Source organism: Pollicipes pollicipes, unplaced genomic scaffold (assembly GCF_011947565.3).
Source record: "Pollicipes pollicipes isolate AB1234 unplaced genomic scaffold, Ppol_2.1 Scaffold_4219;HRSCAF=4965_pilon_pilon_pilon, whole genome shotgun sequence".
NCBI lineage: Eukaryota > Metazoa > Arthropoda > Thecostraca > Pollicipedomorpha > Pollicipedidae > Pollicipes > Pollicipes pollicipes.
In genome coordinates this window covers 17793477-17820184 of record NW_023596448.1, presented here as the reverse complement: position 1 = coordinate 17820184, position 26708 = coordinate 17793477, and the positions used below count along the sequence as shown (strand labels likewise).

Sequence of the window (26708 nt, the reverse complement as noted above, 5' to 3'; positions counted from 1 at the left end):
AGCGGCGCGGCGGCGCGGCGCTCCGCCGCCGACGAGGAGGCGGCACCGGCGGCCAAGGCGCGCCGCCTGGGCTCGGCCGTGCCCGGCGGCCCGCCCCCCGTCAAGGCGGCCCCGCCGGTGGCACCCAGGCAGCCAGTGCGCGCCATCTCCATGAAGCTGTCTGCGAGCGTACGTACTGCCGGCCGAGGTGACCCGGCCGCGCGCCGGCCGGGGCAAGGGAGGGTGAGGTCTGCTCGGTGTGTGGGATGGTTTGCCCGGTTTGGGGCTGGGTTGCTAGGTTTGGGGCTAGTTTGCCTGGTTTGGGGTTGGCTCGCTTGGTTTGGTTTCGGGGCGGTTCTGGTCGTTTTATCGCGGCCGTATTCTTTTGAGTGATCTCTAGTATTTCTGTCGATATTCGGGGGGGGGGGGGGGGAGCGAGGATTTAAGTTTTTGCTTGAACAGCGTGCAGTTTGGTGCAGTGCCAATTGTATACCAGTGATTTATGGACATATCTAAAGAGTGCTCCACATTAATATGGGGTTTTGAACGGAAAGAGCTATCGCGAAGACCTTTTGGTGCGGCTCATGGCCCTGCCCTTCTTACGACCTAAATCCGTCTAGTTTCTGAGCGACACGCCCGCAAAAATAGGGAAAGGTATATCGTGGAGAGTATTTCAAACTCACTTTGGCATTCGTGATGTCATAGTAACGTCATTCAGATCTTGCCATACTGTAAGCCATGCGGCGATCTAGGCCAAAAAATATAGTTGTGAAGGCGTTCATGTCTGGCGTTCGTGAGCGCGATTTCCAGATATGACGGCGGTCAACTGGCTCTCAATCATTGTTGTGCAAGGTACGATGACGTAATCAAGCCATGGCACGTTGAGCAGCATATTTACTGAGGAGAAAATTGTGCTGGCTAGAGCAGTTTTTTCCACTTAAAAAGTATACCACTAGTTTTAAGTGAGCTTCTTCATCATCTCTGGTACTTGCTTCAATATCTTTCAGCGTGAAACGTTCCCTCAAGTATATTGAAATAAAAGTTTGCCTCGCATCTCAGCTGCCTAAAACCAGATAATTCGAGTTGTGGGAATTCCGCAAGCAGGAACATTAATTTTTGTCGACATAGGTGTAGTTTGGCAGTTGCAACCGGTTAACGTTATATAACAATGCAGATTGTCCTAGAGCATATTGCACTCAAATTTACTCAGTATTCGAGTCGAATAAATGGGCTGAAATGTTTGCCTTCAAGCCTTAAATTATCTACCTGCAGCGCGCCGTTTCATTGGCGTATACCGATGCAAATGGCACCTGTTCGTGTTCAGCTCATCTGGTCTCCTGACGTGGTGCCGACCAGCTGACCGATGCGAGTGCAGTCGCACTCGGAGAAGGCTTACAGTCGTCCGCGTGCCCGCGCGGTTGAAATGTTACCGTGATGCGCCCGGAGGGGAGGTGGCCGCGTAATTGTTTGACGTTCTGCTGGCAGGCACGCAGATACTTGTCTTGACACTATACGCTTTCCCCCTGAGTCGAACTCGAATGCGCGTGGGAATGTGTAGTAGTCGTGTCCGTGCTTGGCGACCGTGGCTCTTTATAGCTGTGGCAATGTGGCCTGATTGTTCTTAAGCACCATGACGCATCGTTCCTTGATGCTGGTGATGATGGCCAGCTGCCCTGGTCGCCCGCTGCCCCCCCCCCCCCCCCCCCCCCACCCCCCGGCCCCGTACCTGACGCGCATAACCATCACCGTGAACCCTACCGTGAACGTGGCTGTGGCAGTGGTCGTGAACCGGGCATGTGACGCTAATGCTGGCTACTTCCCGTGGCCGTGATGGGGACGCCAACGGTAACCCAGGCCCGTTGGTACCGGTGGTTCGGACCCGGCACGTACCTGACATAGTCCTGTCATCCGGCGACGACTGCGACCGAGTCCCCTGACTGAGACTGCGACAGCGATCCCTACACTCCTGTTGTCTGGCCAGGACCAAGACGTTGTGACCGTAACAGTGACGCCGACTGCGACCCTCATTTGAACCCTGGTGACCCTGACTCCGTCCTGCTCTGTGGTCACGACGTTGAACAAAGAGCTGACCATGGGACCGAAGAATCGCCGACCGAGACTGACCCTGACCCCGACTTTAGCCGTGACCCTGGCCCTCGTCCTGACCCTTGGCCGGCGTGACCTTGACGCCCGTGGCCGGCCCGGTCGCCGCAGAAGACTCCGGCCGCCGGCCTGGCTCCGCCCGTCGCCCTGAAGCCCAAGTCGTCGCTCGCGGCGGCCGCGTTCGGCGACGACGACGACGAAGAGGAAGAGGAGATGCCGCCTGAGGCCCGCATGCGGATGAAGAATATCGGCAGGTAGATCACAGGGGTCACAGCGGTCACCTGGGTCACAGGGCTCGCGGGGGGGGGCTTCGCAGTCGTTTGCTGTAAGGCGCGCAGGTGGAGGTATTGCTGGGAGGACGTAATGTTCCCTACCGAAATGGCATCATGCGCATAAGCAGAGGCTCTTATGGCATGACGTTTTTCCACCCTGGTCCGTGCGTTGTTGCACGCTGGCGGGTCGCCTCGAGCGGTGAGTCGGAATGGTCTGGCAGGATGGGTTGCTGGGACTTGATGGTGTCTGGTAAACCGGTCCCCGACAGTGATGCATTGGATGTATCGTGGTGCGGTACATCACCATGTATTACGCTAAGGGCTGGGTCTTCGGGTAGCTGGGCGCCCCTCATAGCGATGGATGTTGAAACCTCTTTTGCCGTCGTGTGGAATCCGACTCGGGCGCGGTTGAGTTCCGGATCAAGACCGAAAGCCACCCACGTGTCCAATTGCTCTGGAACTGGTTAAACACACCGTGAGGAGCCTCCTATGTCGTCCACGGTCCTGTAAATGCATGTTGTCCTGTGGCCGACACCGAGTGCAAGGTGTGCCTGCACGAAAGCTCAGCGAACGGAGCCCATGTCTTGGGTGTGAAATGGCCCCGGCCGTCGGCGCGCCCTCAAGCCCAAATCGTCATCCTTGTCAGCATCATCATCATCATGAGTCCCTGTTGACAGAGAGACGCCGACGTCTGCTGGGCCCAACTCGTTCGGCAAGACCAAAATCGGCTTCTGCGACAGCAAGAAGAAGCGAGACAAAGACCTCGAGGACTCGAAAAAGGAGGCCGAGTAGGTGACTGCAGACTTTTCATACGCCGGCGATATGGCGCCACGCACCGCTGTGCCACGTGGCACACCGTGTCTGTCCCGTGTGACGTCGGGCCCAGCTGGCACTGGCTGTTGGGGCCTGCGGCGGACAAACGCGCAGTCCACTCGGCTGCACTCTTGGACTCGTGAGCGGGCAGAACGCAACGATGTCCTGCCATCTGTTGACCGGGAGGCGAACTCGTATCTTGCCGACGACCGCGGCTGCTGTATGCGTCGTTGGGGGCGCGGGAGTCGGACACCGCTCAGGACACGCTGCCGGCGCCCCGGGTGGTTTGTCGTGTCCGAAGCACCTCCGGTGTCTTGGTGCTCTAGATGGGCCTGAGTGTCTCGGAGATATTTGAAGCTCGTGGACGGGAGCTGCTCACTTCGGTGATTGGACGCGCACGGCGTGGCTGGGCCTGGTGGTGCGCGGCAGGTGATGACGGGATGGCACGTGACGCGTTATCTCGCTGTAGGATGGAGTGTGCTGAATTGCGTGGCTTCAGGCTGTCTTCGTGTGGTTTCGTTGTCTGCGATACAGTCCCTCATCTGTTTGCGCAGTTTGCTACGGAGTTTGCTTTCGGCGTGCGCAAAATTTCCGCCCTGTTTGAATTTGATGACGTACTTCTCCGTTCACTGCATGGCCGCTGCCACGCGCGGAAACAGCAAACCTGGCCTTACAGTTTCCTCCAGCAATACACTGAAAACAATGACGTTTTTTGTTGGAATTAGCAGTGATGTCAAGAGCTGAGACAGCCGCGCCTGAACAGGCACCATCGGGAGTCAGTCGTGCGTCGCCGGTGGGAAGAACCCTAACGTGGTGGTACGTGACCGTCGACTCAGGCCTTACCGTCTGAGGATGTCTGGAGCCGTGCATGGGGGGGGGGGAGGACTGCACGAATGGAAGGTACACAGGTCAGACCGGTGCCGCCCCAGACACGGCGACGTGAGCCAGAATGGCGACAGGCGACCAGTTGTGCCGCTTCACGCGCCTGTCGTAATGTAAAGATTAATAACTTACAAGCAATCAGTTCGGGGGTGTGGCCACTGTCGTGTATCGTTCCAGGGATTCGGATGGCGTTCGACAACAGCACACGAACACGTCCGCGCAGTCGCGCACGCGCTCAGACGCGTGCGTACGTGTGTGCCCACGAGTCCATGCTCATCGTCGTGCGCACACTTCACAGACATCCTTACTACCACCGGCCGCTCGGAAGTGGTGGTCAATCAGGCTTTGACCGCCTGGGTGGTGCGAAAAAGACCTCCCTGTTCTCTGTTTTTGAGGTGGCCACCTACTTCAGTGCGTGACATGTGTAACTCCCTCCCTCGGATTCGGTGTTGAATCCGCCCTCGCCCGTCATCCCGTCCCGATTCTTCTGTCACCGCGCCTCTCTGCCTGGTTGCCGCCGGCGCCGCGGGCAGTTGGCGGCGCCGGCTGACGGTCCGCGCCGTGCGCCGTTGCACGCCTCAAAAGTGTCGAGCCGGCACGGCAGCCTCCCCACGCCCTGAGCAAGTCACCGCCAGGCCGCCGGCCGCGCAGCTCGCTGCAGTTACACGCCGTTTTGCCGGCCGCAGCGGCGCCGGGTGCGTGCGGCCCGCGCTGCGATTTCAGGGGAATGTGCGCTCGGCGGGTGAGGCGGCGGCTGGCGCGGCGCGCTCCGAGTTGAACTCTTGCAGCGGCTGGTTCGTGACGCTGCCGCCCGATGGATGGTAGGGGCGAGGGTGAGCACTGGGGGGGGGGGGGGGGGGGGCACGTGCGGCTTTGGGTGCATTTGCAAGACTTGTGTTTTAGTTTGGTGGTTATTTATGATGTGGGTTCAATGCGCGGCGAGATTCCCTACATTCGATCCAAGATCCAAAGTCCCGACTGGCTTCCTCACAGACGTCGCATGCAAGCTTTTCTCATCCTCGCGGTATTCAGGGACTGGGACTTACGTACTTTTTTAATCGCAAAATACAGTTTCGCTGATCTCTCTCTCTCGTTATCGTCGTTGTCGTCGCCCTGTGCGTCTTGATGTCTTGCTAGTAATCCACACGATTTTGAAGCTTTGTAAGTTATGACTCAAAGAAGTAAGTCATTGCGTTTGCGTCTGATAATATCTATGCCGTGCAAAAATAAGGCGTACTTAATCAACTACTTCGCATCCTCCGATGCCCGCCGCCCCAAAGAAGGAGAGGGTATGGTAAAGGTGTCATTTTGTAACCTACTTGAAGGCAGAAGACCTCATGGCACATACAGCGGCGATTTTCGTCCTGAAAATGATACCACGGTGTAGATCGTCTCAATGTTCCAGTCGATATTCTCCCCCAATGGTGGTAAATTACATACAGTCATGTATTTCTCGTTACATGTACATCGCTTTAACTGATGACTCATCCCATGTGTCGTAATTTCTTCATCGACCGACGCATGAAAGGAATTGACAAAGATACTACACCAATACACATGCACACCTAACACACATGCACACACGCACATGCTTGTAAGACCTAGCTTATTGGTTTCGGCCGGTTTGTGACCAGGCACCATCCTGGCGGGCCAGGGCAGAATGTCAAGTGTAATGCCAGTGCCAGTGCAAGTGCAACATGCCAGGCCAGTGCAATGGCGTCACCTATGTTTGTCTCCAACGATGTTTACATTCTGCGTGTAAGCGCCAGCTTACCGCGTCCGGCGCCCCGCTGGGCGGGTAACAAAGTGGTAGACAGGTGGGCGGAACCCGAAGAGGGGACGAATTGAACGAGTGCCACTTCAGAACAGCAGCGGCTCCACATGCCACTGGAGGTTAAAAGCATCAGCATGGAGTGAAGCGATAATTGAGTAACACTCCACGCCGGCAGTGGTCAGGAGGGTGGGTGTCATCAAGGGGAGAGACGGAGGCAAGCGGTCGGCAGGCAGTTGCGGCATTCCGAGGCGGCTTGCCAACGGGGAAGGGGGGATGGCGAACAAGGTGGAGCGGATTGTCGGCTTCCAGCGGAACGGCTTCCAGTCGTTGTCACTCAAATAGCGCTGGGTTATTTTCAATTCGAAACTCATTGCATTAGCTTAGCGTTGCATTAGCTTCTAATGTTACCAAGCCGTCATATTAACTGCAAATGCATTGCCATTGTTTAAATAAACATCAACTAAACTGTAACAGGCTAAAAAAAATGTAGGCGCATAACCCTAATATCACGTCAGTTTACATGCGATTTGAGCTTAAGTGTTTTTGAATGCAATATCCTCGCTTTCGATGAGCAAGTAAGCGGTGCATTTGTTACATTTGCGCACGTGACGCAAGCGCAGAACCGAAGCCAGCATATCTCCTGAAGCAGGAATCTCCTACACCATATGGAAACATAAAGGAAGTGAATATTGACTGGATATTTTGGCAATTAGCACAGATAAATATGTGACACGACCTGTGCGTTGTAGGCCATGCGTTCCAAACTGGGGAGGGGATTTTCTCCAAAGGGGAGGATGCTAGAGTCCCAGGAGGCATTCGGATGTACCCAGTGGTCTCTGAGTCAGGAAAGACGGGCGTCCTGGCAACACCAACAGGCCGCCACTGACTGAAAAGTGATGTTGCCTCTTGCATAGCCATCCACCACATGCAGTAAAACGAAACCATATGGCGTAATAGTTAAACCCAGGGACACTTTACCATTCACATTAAGTTTTCAAGCACAAGCGATGCAGCTGGAGTGATTCATTATGTGACTTTCTTTGTGCCAGCTGAATGTTATCGCTGTGGGACACTCCTTTTGACCTATCAGCCCTTAATATGATTTCAGCTCACTTTGTCCCCTTTTACACAGATATCGTCAGAGACCTAATTTCGTATGAAATTTGTATATGCTCCAAAACTAGGATAACCGGTAACAAAACTCATCATTTCTCACCAGGCCTATGGAAACAGCCGATGAAATTGCTTACTCATCAACCCGTGCAAGGTTCTGTGCTCCAGTACGCAAGGCGCCAGCCGAGCTGTCTGTAAGAGATACGTCAGTAGAAGAAAAAACGCCAGCAGGGGAAAAAGGCAGATTTGCCGTCGCGTCTCCTTTTTCATAACTTACGAGAGAGTGCACGTTTTTTGGGTGCCGTACTTTTTGTAGAGCGGCGTTCTTTCTTACAACATTGACCTGTGGCCTAGAAACAAGAAAAAATGATCCGTTCGCGACGAGTGCCGCACAACCCCAAAGTGCTCACGCTTGCGTTCGCCACACGCATTCAACAGCGGAATCTTGCTAACAGCCAATTATCTTCCGCGCATTGTATCATGCGTGCCGCATCATCGCTTTTGCGAATGTACCAGCGGCCATGCTGTTTTGACCATTAGCAGAAAACGGCCTCTAGCTATGACCGCGATCGCATGACGTTTCTATGACGTCATTAATGCCGAGGTAACTTTGAAATAGGCTCCAGACCAGCTTTGTTGTACTTTTGCGGTCGTGTAACTCAGGGAACCAGATCGTTTTAGGTCTTAAAAAGGACATGACCGTGAACTGCATCAAAACGTCCTCAAGATGGTTATTTCAGTTCAAAACGCCATATAAATGTGGAACATTCTCTCTAAAGTAAGATATACGAGTACGGATGTTTAAAATTGTCACATAACTTTTATTACTAGCCGATTCATGTGCTTAAGGGTAATTAGTTCAGAACCGCTTTCATTTTCGTCCACCGGTGGACCATGACGAAAAGTTAACCACTGAGCCAGTGCTCCGCGGGCTAGCTCGGGAGACTGCAACGCCTGGTGTTGAGGTTTTGTTACCAAGATTTGCGAGCGCGCATGTTAAAAACTCCGTTACATAAATTGTATCACGAATCGATTCTGACTGAATGTTAAACATTTCCAGACAAACATGGTTTGACGCTGCTAATACACATTGTTGACCACTCAATCTACAATCAAAATTTTCACCCTCAAATTGGATCAAACATATCGATCTACGATCTACCCTCGCGATCTCCTCAATATCTGCAGAATCTAGATAAAAAGTTATGAAAAGCTTCTGAATTCTGTCGGTTTAGAAAAAGTCCACTAAGCCATTGCAAATTAAGGATACCGGTGATTTATTCCAGGCGGTCGTTAAACGCCCGATTTCTACAGTTGTTTTTTTTACCGTAGCACACGCTCGGGTGGGGGTTAAACTGACTCACCCCGCAAAGATTTGTTCAGATTGGCTTCCGAACGACGTGGCGCAGCCGCACCATGTCTTGAATGGCTGTACACAATTGAATAGCGGATCGCTAGGCATCAAAAATTTTAATGCACTTTGTAAGGTCGTTGACCTATGGTACATTAAAGTCAGACCATAGTTTCAGCAAAGTCAACTTCTAAGGAGTTGTTCAATCTGATGCAACAATGGAGTGTTAGACGAAGCCATACGTCTCTGAGATGCTTTCTTAGGAAACACAGGTATTGAATGAGCAAATCACGTTGACCTAAGGTCAAATATAAATGTCAGACCAAGCTCAACACAAGCCTGCTTTATTACTCTGGGGCTTGCTGTAGGTGATAGTTTCTGGTCCTCATTTCGAATGTAATGATAGCAGAAACTGCGTTATGCATCTTCATGGACTTCTTAGAGGTCAGAATAGGTCATTGAGCTTAAATGACCTAGGTCAACATTTTTTTTTTAGAAGAATACTGCCTAGCATAATCTTCCTACCTTATTCAACGGCAAAACTCAGAGCAGTCTTGTATGATTTTGGTCGCCATGAGGTTCAAAAGGTGAAACGTCAATGACTTTAACCTGAACTTGCGACCTTTTGCTTAGAAACAGTTATCTAGGTTTTGGGGGCACTTTGGAGACAATCCTGGAATTGGGCATTGTTTGACCTTATTTCACTCAAAAGTCATAACCTAGTAACCTCAAACTTTGACCTAAGTGAGTTCACGTACAGGTCAATACACCCTGTGAATTTGGTGTCTTTAGCTCTCATAGTTCTCGAGATCTCAGCGGGGGTCAAACTGACCCCCCGTCCGAGCAAAGGGCATCCAGCCGGCCACCAGTGCGCGTGTTAAAAATGTATACAGAACTGGTTTCACGGTAGCTTCTGGATTCTGTCCTCGTTACAACGTAAAAATAGCAATGAAACCAAGAAAACCACATTCCTTGTTAACGAGCAAACTATATCCGGGGATATTTTTGTGGCGGGGGGGGGGGGTTACCACAAAGGGGGCTTTTGTCAATTCTGTTCCTCTTAGCAAAACTCTGGCAGATACACCCTGCAGATACACAAAGCAGATCAAGTCATCTACGTTGAATGACGGGTAATTAAATGCCCGTTGGGCCAATTCATGCTGAGAGTGTGCGGCTTTCCGGCCGCATTGTTTTCTGGCGTGGTGTGGTGCAAAGGAAGATAATTCGGAAAAGGCGCTGTTGCGAGTGTCCGACACATGTTTTACATCCCAATTAGTAGCAATGTTGATCCCGAAATGTGCAACTAAGCAGCCACACCATCAGTTCGCGGTCAATTACTCGGAGGCGGCAGCGCCAGGACAGTGGCCACCGACGGTGGACGGGAGCAAGGTTCAGACAAGGAATATATGACAGGAGGGCCTTCATTCTGTGGCTTGGTTTTCAAAGAAAAAATCCAGTTTTATGGCTTTTGTCACACTTTTTTTGGCAGTTTCAGGCTTACGAATTTGGTTCCGCCTAAAATGCCGCAACCACCCCAACCAATGTTCTTCTCGGTAATAGGACCTTGCTGCTCGTTTGGCCAATCACAACCTTTTTTGTTCGCACCAGTAGAGATCCCACGGCGGATGTCATGACAACGACGGTCGCGACCGCGAGTAGGAAGCATTGTGCTGTTACACAGCGTTGACGGGATAATTTATGCTCGAAAATCATTAAAGTTGATATCCTTATGGTGTCTTGACGGTGCTGGAGTGACACCAACCAATCTTTTTTAGACTACCTGGCTCTGAGATTTCACTAAAATGAGTGCAGCTTGTTAGAGCTTGCTTGCTAGTGTGCAAGTCACGCGCCTCGTCTTGCGAAACGGGTTTTGAACGGGTGGATTCGATCTACAGCGTACTTCTCTGGAGTGAATTTAATTCGAAAGCATCTCAGCATTAAATTCGAAAGCATCTCCGGTCGCGTGGACAAATTATGGAACATGTAGTTAAGAAAAAATACTTCAGATATTGTAGATGAATGCTACCAAATCCCGGCAGCCGTGAGGCATATTCGGCGCATGACTTGGTCAAAAACCGCCTACCTGTAACGTCCACACATTCAATGCGCTGCAGCGCGGATGCGTAGGCCCGCGCGTCTGAAGTGCCGTCCTTGTACTATCTTGGTTTCGTCGCGGCCCCATTCGTGATCATCGATTTGAGGTGTTGGCGTATCACAGGTATGTGACATTGAATTTCCGATGAACGGGCGAAACATCTGGCGTAGCGATGTCACGGCTATCAGAGCATGTGTCCCTGAGATGTAAACGCTCAGATTTCGCCACACGGCAGCCGCAAATTTTAGTGTATGGAGCCCGTGGTCCAAGGTGTCGTGTTTTTGTAAAGTTAAGTGAATGCAAACATGCCATTTGAATACTTTTCATATCAAAATGTCAATCAGAGCAATGGTGTCTGGCCTGAGTTCGGTGTGCAGGGGCATGAAGTTGAGCTCATTTATATTGTGTAATCTTATGGTGTAGTGGATGTTTCTTGCAGGCTGGTTTTGCACCAATATAATTATGGAGAGGTTCTGCAATTAGCATGGTTATGTAAAGATGCAATATGCACCTACGCTGTTTGCCTTGAGTGGTCTCCATTACCAGTAATATGACGCCCATGTTTGGTAGCTTCATGTTGGTGGCATTCTCAGTCTGGTTGTGGTCCAGGCTGCTAGATCCATCCCCTGCTGTGTACACCCACAAAATATGTTTGGACTTTTTTGTCTGAAGGAGTGTTTTCGCTGAAATTACGTTAGCGACAGCTTGTTCCTCAAAACAGTTGACATGTATTTGTTGAAATTGCTCAGGACCATGCATCAAATTCATTGTTCTTGGGTGTACAGTGTGCAGGTACTGAAATTGTTGCAGGGATGTCACTACCATAATGGACATGTCTAGGAAAAATATTCCTCATAATCAGGATATGTAGGCATGAGGTGTATTTTTGCCCATGGAAGGAGCACACTTATGGGATGTGCCACAAGTGATATGCGCCCGGTGGGCTGTCGGAACAGGTCCTTGCTGGAAATGTGTTGTTTGAACATGTGGGCTTACTGCATGATGACATGTTTTATTTCCCCACAGGTGGCCTGGCATATAATAGATACTGCAATAGAAGGGATACCCCAAAGCAATGTCAATGCGCACAAGTGGGATATTTCATGTTGACTTGATTCACTTTTGCACATCATTTTTGGCTCAGTCTTGACAGACAAATTTAAGAAATTGGAATTAGGTTAAACAGAATAAACATTATCAATGAAAGCCTCATTTCATAATGAAGCTATACTATAATTAGATAGCAATGTTTTAACATTGCAAGTTCCATGCAGCTTTTGATGCATGATGGAGGATAAAAGTATTCTGACTGTGCATGCATTGCCCCTGATTGTTAGCCCCTTAAATGATAGCTGGACTTATTACCCATCCCATCAGCTTCCATATTTAGTACACCTGACATGGACATAAATGTTCATGCCACAATCCCACCTGCTATTCTCTTATGTGTCACAACTTACCATTCTTCTTGTCTGCCCCCATGCAGAGCTCTCGCAAAGATGGCGGACATGCTGAGCGCAGCCACCGACGGCGGCCACCTGGTCAAAATGGAGGTGGACTACAGCTCGTCGTGCGACGAGAAGATCCCACTATTCAAGAAGATGGCTGCCGATGGCCGACTGCAGGACGCCATCAATGGACTGCTGGCACTGGAGAAGCAGACGCGCACGGTGAGCAGCGCCTGGCAGGCAGGTGCGCACACTGGGCTGCCACTCCGGCGCGATGGGCGGTCGTTCCGGCGCGCTGGGCGGTCGTTCCGGCGCGCTGGGTGGTCACTATGGCGCGATGGGCGGTCGTTCTGGCGCGCTGGGCGGTCGTTCCGGCGTGCTGGGTGGTCACTACGGCGTGCTTGGCCATCACCCCTGCACGTTGACCATCGCCGACATGTCGATGTGCGCTGTCAGTCACATCTCGCGTATAGATGCTACGACGCGCTAGGCGGTGCGTGTGAGCTGTGTTTTCTGCGCGAGCACGTACGTGAGCAGCTTGTGCGCCACGCGCCCGCCTCGTCGTGGGGCGGCGGCCTGGAGTTGCTTTTGGCTGATAGGGGTGAAGAGAAAACATGATGTGGTTGATAAATATGGTTGCATTATTTTTATCCTAGGTGCCGCTACATTTAGACTACTTACTAGGGTTCTGCAGGACTCTGAATTTTTCAAAATATCAAATGAACTTAATTTGTTGAATGCGAAATGAACAGGCAGGTAGTGATGGCAACACTGTGGTGGTGCTGACAACTGTCATCCATATTAGTTGCATTGCATTTTTTCTGAAGGGTGATGTAGCATCTGTGAGAGCCTGGGTAAATATGGCAGCCCTTTATTTCTTCAGAGGTATTTGTTCTTGAAATGCTCTCCAGATGTGGTAAAACCCTGAGTCAGATAAGATAACTTTGACTGCCTTCCAGCCGCGGGCTGCCAACGTGCACAAATGCTTGTTGGCGGGCATTGGGAAAACCAGCCACATGGGATCTCTTTGCTTTCAAAGTCAGCCTCACTCCGCACCCCACCACCCAGCTGATCTTGACGGGTTGCCGGGCGCCGACGAGCGCTGGGCGCCGATGAGCGCTGGGTCGGCACCGCGGCCCTCCCACGCCCGGGGGGACCCCCGCCCGCGTTCGTGACCCGAGGCGCCGCTGACGGCCGCTCGTGCCGCAGGGCGCCGACATGCACTCCACCAGCCGCGTGCTGGTGGCCATCGTGCAGGTGTGCTTCGAGGCCGGCGACCTGCAGCAGCTCAACGAGAGCATCATCACACTCACCAAGCGGCGCAGCCAGCTCAAGCAGAGCGTCGCCAAGATGGTGCAGGTTCGTAGTGGGGAGAGGGGGGGGGGGGGGGGTGAGGCGGTGCTGGGCGTCGGCGGGTTAATGGTCGTGGTGAGCCATGCGGCGGTGTGGTGACGATGTAGCGTGATGGTGGAGTGGATAGTGATTCACTTTTATATGATGATAGGGGATAATGGGGATGACAGAGGTGGTGACCATGATGGTATGGTGTCCACCTTGACATGCTTATCACGGCGGCGGCTATTGCGACACCGTGATGAGAGCCTTGGCAGATATACGTATTGGGGAGGGGAGGGGGGGGAGGACGGCAGGAGTCGGGACGCTTGCTGCCGGGCTCGTGTGACGTCACCTCCGCGTGCGAGCCGGCGTCGCCAGCCAGTTGACGCGGCGCCGCGCCGCCTCTCACACGAGCCCCACGGCGCCCTGACCGACCCTTTCCGGATGACTGCAGGAAGCCTGCACCTACGTGGACAAGCTGACGGACAAGGAGCAGAAGCTCAAGCTGATCGACACGCTGCGCACGGTGACAGAGGGGAAGGTCAGTGACCCTAGTGTGATCTCGTTTGACTGCGCTGTTCAGCAGTTTGGATGAGTCAGTGCAGTATGAGATCAGTCATTGCTGAGGGAGCACTAAGCTGCCTGGCTCGCAGTTGATTAACGTGGGCTGACGTTCGAGGGGTATAGGTATTTTTGCAACTAAGGAGCCATGTGTACCACTATGCTAGTCGTGTGTAACATGCTGCGTGCACTAATTCCTGGCAACATAGGCTGCTACTCAGCTAACATCCTTGTTACTTAGGAGACGTCATGTGCTTGCTTGTGGTCCAAACGGACGCTATGCTTGTCTGCTGCCCAAACGAACACAAATCGTTGTTGCGCGGGTATGGGCTCATGTTAAAACCCTTCTATAAATATTTTACTGGTGAAGCGTGCGAGTCTCTTACAAGGCCACGCTCAATATCAACGGTCATTCAGCGAGACTGAACAGCATGCTTTTCGAAAATTGCGTGCCATGTCGTGCCGTGTCTTCATCGACACACATCACGACTTGGTTAGCAATCGCAAACTATAATATCTTGTTCTGTGACGGTGCGCAGCGGCCGCACAATCACCCCGCGGCCGGCGAACGGCGCGCGTCACTGCCCCGCTCTGTGGCCGCAGATATACGTGGAGATTGAGCGCGCTCGCCTGACGCACAAGCTGGCCATGATGAAGGAGGCCGACGGCGACATTGTAGGCGCCGCCGACATCCTGCAGGACATGCAGGTCGAGACGTACGGCAGCATGGAGAAGACTGAGAAGGTCAGTGGGGGGAGTGGGTAAAAGTGGAAAAAAATGAGGGAGAAAAAGTGGAAAAGGGGAAAGAGTTGGAGCGAGAGAAAGGTGAAAAGATTGATCGCGAGCCGTTGAACATATAGCAGATGAAAACCTGTCGGGGCTTAAAGTCTAAGCGATAGGGGAGTGTGGGAGCGGTAGAGCAGGCCAAGTCAAGTGGCGAGTCTCGAAGCCATGTGTCTTGCCGGCGGACGAAAGGTGCTAGAGCCGTGGGTCTTTGATCGGTTGATTGGGGATGTGTGGTGTCTTGTATTCTTGTGAGGGGTGGCCCACTGGTCGAGATGTGCTAACGAATGCTTTCGTCCGCAGGTTACCCTGATTCTGGAACAGATGCGGTTATGTCTGCTGAAAAAGGACTACATTCGCACCCAGATCATTGCCAAGAAAATAAATATCAAGTTCTTTGAAGCTCCAGACACACATGAATTGAAAATGAAGTATTATAAGTGAGCATTCGTCCTTGTTTTGTCACAAATACCGCGATATTCCACGGTGACGATGTGTAGGCGCTATATAGTATGTATATTGTTACCGTACGGCTTGGAGCTCAAAGGCTTTGTCAATTTTGATCCGCACTGGGCCAGTGGAGATGACTATACCGACTTAAAGGTTGCGTTAACGTGGGCAGGTAGCACTAGTTATGCGGACTCTATTTACTCATCATTACATCGTTTTTGCGCGCTTCTATGTGTCACGAAACGGCGTGTCCTGTCTAAAAGCATCATATCTCCTGAGACAGGCGACTGCGGAGTTGCCATGGTAACGCCACCTACCGATCGGTGGGCCTGGCACTTCCACCGCCGGCTGGTAGGTGTCACCACCAGTCGTTAGCTGTTCGCTGTTGTGTACGTGCCGAACTGTCGGTCACGTGAGGCTGACGTCAGCACGCTTGCCTTACAGTTCAATGATAGAGCTGGATCAGAATATTGGAACCAGCATAGCCATCTGCAAACACTACATGGCGATCTACAACACGCCCTCCGTACAAGGTGAGTGCGAGGGCGTACGTGGGGGTGTCCTGCTGATCACAGTCGAGCGGAGTCAGACTGAGTGCATGGGCGAAGCTTGACCCTTGCATTTACTACAGCTTCCCCCCCCCCCCCCCCTGAAAAAGATGAGTCAGTCGTGGGACCGTACTGTCTTGGATTTGCTGCATATCGGTCATCTCCGAGATTTGCCTGGCCTTTTATGGGCCAGATGAGTGGGTATGTCGCGATCAGTCAGTCCCATTGTCTGAAACTCGAACAGGGATATTATGAGTTGGGTCCCCAGGTTGCAGACCATTCCGCCGTCTTGTACTCCAAACTGCGACGTGGTGTGTTTCCGAAGATACTTGAGAAGGAGGCAAAGTCAAAACAATGCGGTGCATTTAGGCCCAACGCGACTCGAAGCATGTGTTCGGGCTGGATACTCGGCATCAAGCATCTGAGGTGCGTCACTGGACGCGTCTGCTCTCTTGCCCCCACCTCTGTGACCGTCTGCCCCCGTGCGACAGCTGACGAGGCGAGGAAGACGACGGCACTGCGGCACGTGGTGCTGTACCTGGTGCTGGCCTCCTACGACAACGAGCAGTCGGACCTCACCCACCGGCTTCTGCAGGACAAGACGCTCGAGCTCATCCCCACGTACAGGTGAGAGCTGCGTGTGGCGCTCATGAACGCGACAGCGGCCTGCTCTCGGACCGGCATCCCCACGTACAGGTGAGAGCTGCGTGTGGCGCTCATGAACGCGACAGCGGCCTGCTCTCGGACCGGCATTTAGGCTGCGTTATCTGGAGGATCGGAGCACATCAACGAGTTCACCTACTCTGTAGCTTGAGAATGTCGAACAGTGTCGAATGTCTTCCCTTTTCGACATACGTGCATTCACTCGCACACTTTGTGTTCATGGCTGTGTTCACCGATAGCCTGCCGTAATGATTTGATGGCATCGGGCCGTCGTGTCGCCCGCTAGCGCCAACATCACAGACGCCCTGTTTGCAGACCATTTGAAAGCTTGCCATCAGACCCCAGCGCCCCCTGCCGGGCCATGCTGCACTCTCCACTGGCGGCCCGTCGCGCAGGCCTTTTGCAGAGCTGTTTGCGAGCGCCGGCTGCCTGCAGCCGTGCGTGCGTTCAGACGCCAGCCCGAAGCGCCGCCGTCGCCCGCCCCCTCGCGGCGGCGCTGGCGCCCCGCTCACGCCCGGCCGTCCCGGCAGGTCGTTCGTGGAGCTGTTCACGAACGCGGAGCTGATCCGGTGGGCGGCGCTGGTGCAGATGTACGAGGCGCCGCTGCGGCGCGGCGCGCCAGACGCCCCGGCCACCGACGTGTTCGCCGACACCGAGGCCGGCAACCAGCGCTGGGAGCAGCTCAAGAAACGCTGCGTCGAGCATGTGAGACGGCTGGGATCGAGGGGGGGGGGTGGCAGCCTTTGGGAGGGGGCGTGAGGGTGCTGGGAGGCGAAGGCTGGGGTGTTCTGTGTCGGAGATGCATCTGTAAGATGCCCCTGACTATGCTACTCGCATGCGGATGTGTATTCCTGGTCCGTGTTCCGCGGCTGAATGTGATGCCGAACATGTGTGTGGCACTGCATGTATAAGAGTGGCTGCAGTGGGGGGATTTTCAGACCCGAAGGCCGATGGAAATATCGAATTGCTCAGAATTGGTCAGAGCCACTGTGCACCGCGAACTTCTCTGAGATCTCCAAAGGAGCGTGGCGCCCCGTATCTCACAATATAGCGTAGTCTGTGTGCTCAAGTGTTTGCATCGCTCCAAATCCCAGTGTTATCCTCATCATCGCCACAGCTCAGTGTTCCTTGGGCTGACTCTTCGTCTCCGGCCTCATAACATCGACGTGACACCGCGGTACCGCCTGACCTGTGCCCCTCCCCCCCCCCCCGGCCGCAGAACATTGACGTGATACCGCGGTACCGCCTGACCTGTGCCCCCCCCCCCCCCCCCGGCCGCAGAACATTGACGTGATGTCGCGGTACTACCGGCGCGTGCGTCTCTCGCGGATGGCGCAGCTGTTGGAGCTCTCGGAGGCCGAGGCCGAGGAGTTCCTCTCGCAGATGGTGGTGAGCGGCGCCGTCCAGGCCAAGACCGACCGGCTGGAGGGCATCGTCTCCTTCATCAAGGTCAGTCGTCAGTCCGGCCATCAGGTGGCCGGGGTCCTCAGATGGCCGGGGTCTCCAGATGACCGGGTTCATCAGGTGACCGGGGTCTCCAGATGACCGGGTTCATCAGGTGGCCGGGGCCTCTAGATGGCCGGGTTCTCCTCAGGCGGTCGAAGTCCTCAGGTTGCTGAATTCCTCAGGTGGATGGGTTCCTCATGTGGCCTGGGTCCTCAGGTGGCCGGGTTCCTCAGGCGGCCGGGGTCTCTAGAAGGCCAGGTTCCTCAGGTGGCCTGGTCCCTCAGGTGGCCGGGGTCCTCAGGTAACCGCCACCGCGCCGTGGGAGGTGCGGGAAGCGACGGTGCAGGAGTGTCCGGCCTCAGCGTGTTCACATTGGCCCGAATTTTCTCCTCAGCGGATATAAGGACGGCCGCCCTGTATGTGTCGTCGGTGTTATTAAGGCTGCATTGGAAGTGAGGGAGGTACGCTCAAGGCTGATGCGCCTCTCAGTAGGGTCATTCGCCATGTCAAGGCGACAGAGCAAGCCTGGGCGGACTGTGCGGAGGGCGGCCTGGCGCGAGTTCTGTCCGGAGCAGCAGAGAGTGGCCAGGAGCAGCGTCGAGGTGGCAGTGAAGCTGGTGTGACTCGACGTGTCGTGACCTGCCAGTCAGCAGGACGGTTATAGTTACAGAAGAGCACTTGCACCACGAGGGCGTGCTGTGCTCGTGGACTGGCACGCTTTGCCGCGTGGTCACTTCACCCGCTGTCACTCACGAAGTTCAAGACTGTCATTGTCACTTCTAAATTTGGCCTGGTCACAGTCTTCAGTCTACCATCCCATCAATCCGCATTATATGAACAGCTGGCTGCGCAGTCGACATCAGCTGACTGACCTCTAGCCCGGGGCCGGCATCTCTGCCGAACGCGACTCCCATTCTGCTGTTATTCATCGCGTGTGGAAGTGGAAGGCGATGCAAATTTCACAACATTGAACAATCAGTGTCTCGGACTCGGTTGAACGGGCCATTTCGTTAGCGGCGCCCTAAGTCGGGCGCCTGCGGGAAATCTTCCAGGGCCATACGGCTCACGACCGGCCCGGCCTGGTTCGCCTCCTGACCTGGCGGCCCCCATTCCTGTTGCCTCTGTCCTGCGGCCCCTGACCTGCGAACCTTCGTCCCGTTGTCCCTGTCCCGCGGCCCCCAGTCCCGTTGCCCCTGTCCTGCGGCCCCTGACCTGCGGCCCCCAGTCCTGCCGTGCATCACATGTGCGGATGCGCCCGCCGTTCTCAGGGCGTAGTCAGCGCCTGACTGTCCAGATTCCCCTGCCACGCCCCGACCGGCTCCGGCCTTTCCACCCGCCCTGTGCGCGCAGTCTTCTGGCTATCACGGTCCGACTATCGGAGCTCTGCGCCGTTATCGGCCCGCCGCGGCAGCGTCACGTCACGGCTTCCCATGCAGTGACGCAGTGACGGCGCATGTCCGCCGCCGCGCGTCCGGCGGACTGGAGTCGGAATGTGACGCGGGAAGCCCTCCTGTGCCGGGGCTGGTCGGGATTTCAGTGTCGGTGTTGGGAGCTGGCCATGAGCGGCCGGTCGGGCGGCTGATGGAAGCGACTTTGCAGGCAGCTCGTGCTGTGGATATTTGATGCATATCCCAGTGCCTGTGTCATACGAAGTGTCCAGTGCAGGGTGGTTTGGAGAGGTATTTGTCATTTCCTCGCGGTAACGCCGTGAAGCACGGCGAATGGGTATGCAGGCACGGTGAGGAGTCTTGAATCATAATGCACATAAATTTACATTAAAATGCACTTCACCCAATATACGCGTTTCATACTCCCCTAATGCGGACATTACGAAGTACCTCTGTTGTGAATACAATCGCGCACATCAGCAGTCCCTGCGCGACTGGTTGCTATCATACGCGAGCTGTGTCTTGACGCCCTGCCCATGCCCGTGCTGCAGACGAAGGACCCCACGGACATCCTGACCGAGTGGTCGTCGGGCATCTCGTCCCTCATGCTGCTCGTCACGAAGACCACCCACCTCATCAACAAGGAGGAGATGGTGCACAAGCACCTGCTGCCCACCGCCGACTGAGCGCCGCGGCGGCGGGATCGGCTGGACTCGCTGCTGATGCCACACCAAGGAGCGCGGAGCACTGGCGCGGGCCGACGCCACCTGAAGTCCCGGCATGGCGCGACGCGTGACGCGTGACGCCGCGCCGATGGCGTGAGGCGTGACTGGACGGCGTGCGACGTGACGGGACGGCGTCGGACTGAGGTGCGGAGGGTCGTGACCCGGTGGCCCCACGCCCGCCTGCGGTGACCTGCGGATGATCTGCCGGCCGAGACCTGGACCGTGCTCGAGGCTGGTGCTGGTGCTCCGGCCCACGCGCTCATTCGAAGTGGGTTCGGTCGGAACATGTGTCGAAGCGTTTAGGTGTGGTTAAATACAGACATTGTACAACCCTGGTCTGCGTGTGTGGTTGATGGACTGTGAACATGCAGTTGTGAGCAAGTCTCATGATTGATGACGTACGAGAGCGGATGAAGTGCGTTTTTTAGCGACCTCACGACCTCAGTACCTTTCTCCTGTTCGATGCCATGGCAACGGGTTCTCCCAGCGACGCGAACACCCAAGCACTGGTTGACATCAGCAGGTTTGGGCTTACCAAATTTTGTTTTGAGTTATGAATGTGGTAAGTTGTGGCACATCTTAATTCACACATGCTATATTTCTATCGTCGGGCTCGGTCTTTACGTTCTACTTATTTAGCGTTATGCCGTCTTAGTCTGCGCCCTATGCGAATTGAGTCAGGCCTGAACAACCTCAAGCACAAAATTCGTAAGGTTCCATGTATGCCGGGTCATCCAAACTGTACCAAACAAACATGTTTTTTGGAATTCGAGTTTTTTAGAATGTTGCTGAGTCCTACATTGTCCCACATCGAGCACGTGCGTCGCTGCCTGTCATTAGCGTGACTGCTTCATCGAGAGATGTGCGGCGTCTATAGTAGGCGTAGGCATTGCTATTGAACGTCAGCATGGAACGCTAATGCCATGTATGCATTCATGCTACGGCAGTGTGCATGTATGTTAATGCTATCGAGAGTAGAATCTGCTGGCATGGGAGGCCTGCGAGCGTAGTACATCACGTTTGAGATTGGTCGTTGCACGTGCCGTGGCATGTTTGGTCCAACCGCCAACACCTTCAGCTATGCTGCAGGATGATATGCCTGTAGGTTCAAATAACAGCTGGATACTTCATTTTCTTTCAGTTGTGCGCCATTGTATTTCATGCATTTCCATTCATCCGTTTCACTTGCATTTCAATCTGCCATTTTCAATTCATGTCCATTTAAATTCTTTCATTTTCGTCCATTGTCATCTCAATTCATTTATTTTCATTTGCGAAATTCTGAACAACCACCGCACCTTGCATAAGCTTAAACTGGCAGTTTGAAAGTGATCTTTGGAACACGCACTAGTCGCCGGAGGGGAGGGGTTCTGACACGCCATTGTTCGACCTTGACAGGGAGCCAAGCCGTGCGTTAAGGTGACTAACGCGCTCGGGGTGACATGGGTGCCAGCCCTGATACGCCTGGCAAACAGCTGGCTTATCGACTTGCCACACCGATAAGAGCTTGCAGGGTGTTTTCTTTCCCTGGGCTGTGCATTTCAAACACGGCAGGCCAAGTTTAGGCGATGACACTACGTAGATGTTCTGAACTCTCGCATAAGGCCGCGACTACTCGGTTGTATTGACAGCTCACTTACATGCGTTCCGACAACCTTGTCGAATCGGTCGTTCTGATTCGAGATAAGTTCTTTTGATGCCTCTGTATCTCCCCGATTGTCGCAATAAGGAGACGGTGGTCTGGCGACGGAGAGCGGGCGGTTCGTATTTGCTTAGAGTTTATCCTCAGCCGCTATCTGTGCATCCGTATCCACTTCATAATTTAATGTCATGAACTCTTCAAGTGAAGTTCGGCCGTGCTGGGATTTGTGGGCTTGCATCACAGCGCTGCTGTCAGCAACATTGTGGTGCTAACCATAACGTTGGTCTGGACAGTCGGGGCTGTAATCATGTACGCGGTGCAGACTGCGACTGCAAACCAGTGGAAACAGTGCAGTGCCAGCATTGAATGGTGAGTGCCATGCTGGCAGCGCCGTCGGGCATACAACTGCCGCGCACGGTGTCGCTGGTTTTTGGTAGCCTGTTTAGGAGACGGGCTTGTTTACTATGACAATGAATACAAAAAATGGGTGGGAAATAATGTGTTTGATAACTGGTGTTCTCCCACGCGATCATTCTGATGCGAATTCTTCGGATGTCTTGTGCTGCATTACCGTAAGGCATGGGGCGCGGGAATTGGGGAGGGGAAAGGGTTGTAACACACAGCTTTCCGAAAATTTAGCGTATTCGATGTAGGTGTCGTCTGGAAAGAAGTAATCCAGAACACCATCATCATCACAGTGTGGGATGACGTCCGTTGTCGCTGGCGGTGGAAATTCTTATCGCAGCTTCGCAGCTTCTTAGGGACCAGCACAGGGTATGTTAGCATCTAGACCAGTAGGCCAGATGGTGTACCAGTGTATAAACGTATGTATGTACGGTGACAAAAGCTTCACGGGGTGATATTTCCTGCATATTTACCCCGCGGCTATGATGTGGCTTGATGCCCGACTCCAAAAGCTTTTACTTTGCGTATGAAAACTAATCACAATGTAAATCTGGCTATGCATTATGGTGCCGATAAAGTCACCCAAGCCTCACCCCACTTGGGGATCACATAATTCACATATCATTCCAGGTCTGCACTAACACCGTTTATGGTGCGGTCCTAAGCGTAGCCAAACGTTCCCTGACGTGAGGCACAACGCGAGGGTGGGAAACAATGCGTCTGATAGCTGATGTTCTCTTACGCGATCATTTCCATGCGGAGTTCTCGCGTGTCTTGTGCTGCACCACCGTAAGACATGGGCACGCGGGCACTGGGCACAGGAGCAGGGGCTGACGTGTCTTGTGCTGCACCACCGTAAGACATGGGGGCGCGGGAACCGGGCACAGGAGCAGGGACTGAGATCCACAGTTTCTCGCGTGTCTTGTGCTGCACACCGTAAGACATGGGTACGCAGGAACCGGGCACAGGAGCAGGGACTGAGATCCACAGTTTCCGAAAGTTTAGCGTTGCCTCGGTGAGTGTTGGCTGGAAAGAAATAATCCGAAGCACTGCCATCTCTTTCCGTCCCAATGCGGAAGGACATTCGTCGCCGCTACCGGTGGAAAATTTTGTCGCAGTTTCGTAGCTTCTTCTCAGCGGTCAGCACAGTGCACGTTAGCATCTAGACCAACTGGCCAGATGATGTATCAGTGTATAAACGTGCGTATGTGCAGTGGCAAAAGTTTCACAGGGTGACATTTCATGGATAATTACCCTGCAGTTACGATATGGTTCTATGTCCGACCCCAAAAGCTTTTACTTTGAAGCTTTCACTATGAAAAGATAATCGCAAGGTAAATCTGGCTCTGTATCATGGTGGCAATAAATCCATCCAAACGGCATGCCACTTGAGGATTGCAAAATTTACTTGCTCATTTGAGATCTGCATCTACACCGTTTGTAACGTCCTCTCACTCGATGTATGTTGACGGGAAAAAGGTGACTGTAACATGAGCGGGACCCGTTAGATGCAGGCGAATGTGATGTATGTGACACACTGCTGCTGTGTTAACCCTCCTCAGTGTCACCATTAAGCGACGCAAGTTTTCAGCCCCCGTCGCACGTTGGAACCGCGCTGGACTGCGACTGAGCTGGCGGGCAGGGCTGTGTAAAGACGATCAAGTTTGACGACTTCGGGGATAGCTTTCCCTGCGTTGTGTCTCATCTTGCATTGAACGGACGTGGAGGGAGGGGGCTTGTTTGCCGCCTCGTGAAATGAATGGAGGACTGTTACCCCTTGTCCCTCCGGTGAAGCTGCCCCTGTACGTGTCCGAAGGGTTGGGACACGCAGTTTATACGCGACCAGGAGTGAGATTGTGATGAGCTCGAAAGCAGGAAGAAAATGAATGAAAGCGGTCATTTCAGACCACATGGGTGAGACGTTACAACGAAACAAACCCAAAACAACTCATTTAATCATCGTCATGATCCATTACCATTTCACCTTCATCATCATAAACCGCACTTGCACCATCAAACATGGAATGCATTTTAAGTTACATGCTTAAATGCTAAGTATGGATTAAGCAGCAGAACCCGACTGTGGGGGACATTTGTGACCTTTTAAAAATTGTTTAGTACACATTGAAAGTGAAAAGAGGCAATGCACACTAAATTTTCAGTAATTATCGCTTCTTGGGACAGGTAGTCAAAATCTTCTTCATGGTTCCTTTTCCTCCAAATCTTGCTCACGCTAAATATCGAGTTTCATGCGGAATCCTAAAAATTTAGATCAGACACCTGCGAAATCTCCTAGTGCCTGATGTAACACTTTCGGCTCATTTCGGGATATCATTGTCCTCGGGATGCCATGTTCCCCGACCATGCTTCCTCACTTGGGGTACCACGCCCAAGAATTTCCGTGAATATTGTCGGGATATTGTCCGCGATTATAAATTTCATTGTAGGTGAGTTCATTAACATTGGCTTCGTCAGATGATATAACTTAGCTGAAACAATTATTTTTCACTTTTATGCGTTGATTTGATGTTCGGTCTCTTATTTCAGTTCATCCATACAGCTACTGAACAGTATTGTTTCAACGGAGTCTCGAGAATCGAAAGCTATCAAGCGTATCGCAAATGTGTATTAGTCGCAATACTGCAGAAAATACGGGCCCTGTCGCTCATGCTGGAGTGCTGGAGTGCTCACTGCTGGAGTGCTCACTGAAAGCCGTCCCGCTACAAGTTATGATATAACAGAACGCTTAGATATTAAACAAAGCCAGTAAAAACACACACATGATACAGAGCTGACGTTTCTGTCATGTGCGTCAAATTTAACCACATCTCTAATTTCCAGACTTTGGCCTTACATTGACCTCGTCCAGCGCAATGATCAGGCTGAACTTTTGACATTTCCCCGGGTACAAAACGACATATAAAGTGTGCCAAAAAGCAAGTGATGGTAAAGTGATGGCAAAGTGATGGGAAATACTGAAGACGGGGATGATTATCGCAGTCACTAAGTGTGGTTGATGTGGGATACCGCCATTTCGCCCGTCTCACTTCCCAAAAACACAACGCACGGCTTAGAAAACACACGTCGTGACTAACGCAGCCAAAGCTTTGCCATCGTGTCGATGATGTGATATGAACTTTCCGGCGACGTGTATAATACGCCTATCCTATGGCACCAGCCAGCAGCAACCTGGGCTGTGGTTGTCCAGATCCATTTCATTAAGTAATGTCAAAACAAGGATCCTCATAGCACTGATGACGGGGGCCGCCATGTGTCTCCCAGGCAGCCAGCAAACAATTTAATATTCGTTTTTTTATTCACAAGCATCGGCGCTTGTGGCCTGTGGTGATGCTCGCAAAAGAAGTCTCACCATCACTTTTAGAGGATTGTGCAGGCTTCACTGATGCAACGCTGGCCCAGCGACCGCATCCGTCTGCCGGCGCTGCTTGTCATGCCATCGATGACATCTGTCAAGACAAATCTTCAAGGGGCTTTTGCGGCTATAGCTAGGAAAGTCAAACACACTTCAAGGATGCATGGATTCTTGAGATTGTTATTCGAATTTGAGGTTAGATCCCAATTTATACCAGGTATTTTTGTTGCCACTATAATTTGTTTCGCGTATGGTCGCTCTGGGTGAATATGAAACCTGTCAGACTAGATTATCGTGAAAGCGATTCCCCGAAATGTCAAAACCTTGACCTCCGAAAAGCATAGAAAATGGAGCACCGCGTTTTGCCTTTGAATCATTGGGCAAGCCGCTGCATCAAATGAATATGAAAGACTGTTCGGCGTGCACGTTCTTGAACGGCGTTTTCGATAGTCTAAGGTAAATTCTTGACCTTGGGGAAGTGCTATTACGTTGGGGCAGGACTGCTTCCTCCTCGAATATGCTTTGAGAATCGTTAATAGAAACACTAGCCGTGGAAAATTAGCGTACGGTTTTTTGTTCTTGGTCCCTGAAGATGTGGTGTGCACAGTCACACACAGTGGACATGACAGACTGTGTCGTGTATGGCCTTAAATCGCATTTTCGTCGAGTTCTCGGCGTCATATCTGAGCCTTGAGAGAATGTCCGAATCGGGTGTGCTTTTTCTCATGGTGAGGTGGAACGTCACGCCAGGTCAAACGTCACGCCAGGCTAATATATATTATATATATATATATCTAATATATATATATATATATATATAGATATATATATATATATATATCTGTTGTGTGTGTGTGTGTGTGTGTGTGTGTGTGTGTGTGTGTGTTGGTGTGTGTGTTGTGTGTGTGTGTGGGGTGTGTGTGTGTGTGTGTGTGTGTGTGTGTGTGTGCTATGTGTGTGTGTGGTGTGTGTGTTGTGTGTGTGTGTGTGTGTGTGTGTGTGTGTGTGTGTGTGTGTGTGTGTGTGGTGTGTGTGTGTGTGTGTGTGTGTGTGTGTGTGTGTGGTGTGTGTGTGTGTGTGTGTGTGTGTGGTGTGTGTGTGTGTGTGTGTGTGTGTGTGTGTGTGTGTGTGTGTGTGTGTGTGTGTGTGTGTGTGTGTGTGTGTGTGTGTGTGGTGTGTGTGTGTGTGTGTGTGTGGTGTGTGTGTGTGTGGTGGTGTGTGTGTGTGTGTGGTGTGTGTGGTGTGTGTGTGTGTGTGTGTGTGTGTGTGTGTGTGTGTGTGTGTGTGTGTGTGGTGTGGTGTGTGTGTGTGTGTGTGTGTGTGTGTTGTGTGTGTGTGTGTGTTGTGTGTGTGTGTGTGTGTGTGGTGTGTGTGTGTGTTGTGTGTGTGTGTGTGTGTGTTGTGTGTGTGTGTGTGTGTGTGTGTGTGTGTGTGTGTGTGTGTGTTGTGTGGTGTGTGTGTGTGTGTGTGTGGTGTGTGTGTGTGTGTGTGTTGTGTGTGTGTGTGTGTGTGTGTGGTGTGTGTGTGTGTGTGTGTGTGTGTACGCCTGCAATCTGTAA

General features: G+C 52.6%; 2 protein-coding genes across 2 annotated transcripts; both read left to right on the top strand.

Annotated features, from left to right (window-relative positions):
* The first annotated feature begins 12 nt into the window (after window positions 1–12).
* Window positions 13–3873, top strand: LOC119095435 (PEST proteolytic signal-containing nuclear protein). The gene is made up of 3 exons (XM_037218262.1): window positions 13–168; window positions 2194–2336; window positions 3032–3873. The coding sequence occupies exons 1-3, from the start codon at window positions 151–153 to the stop codon at window positions 3144–3146; spliced, it is 276 nt and encodes a 91-aa protein (XP_037074157.1). The 5' UTR covers window positions 13–150; the 3' UTR covers window positions 3147–3873.
* Window positions 3874–10398: 6525 nt separating this feature from the next.
* Rpn5 (regulatory particle non-ATPase 5) lies at window positions 10399–20065 on the top strand. The gene is made up of 11 exons (XM_037218464.1): window positions 10399–10505; window positions 11869–12052; window positions 13040–13189; window positions 13620–13706; window positions 14330–14470; window positions 14813–14949; window positions 15404–15492; window positions 15999–16134; window positions 16701–16875; window positions 17452–17619; window positions 19556–20065. The coding sequence occupies exons 2-11, from the start codon at window positions 11882–11884 to the stop codon at window positions 19688–19690; spliced, it is 1389 nt and encodes a 462-aa protein (XP_037074359.1). The 5' UTR covers window positions 10399–10505; window positions 11869–11881; the 3' UTR covers window positions 19691–20065.
* The last annotated feature ends 6643 nt before the right edge of the window (window positions 20066–26708 follow it).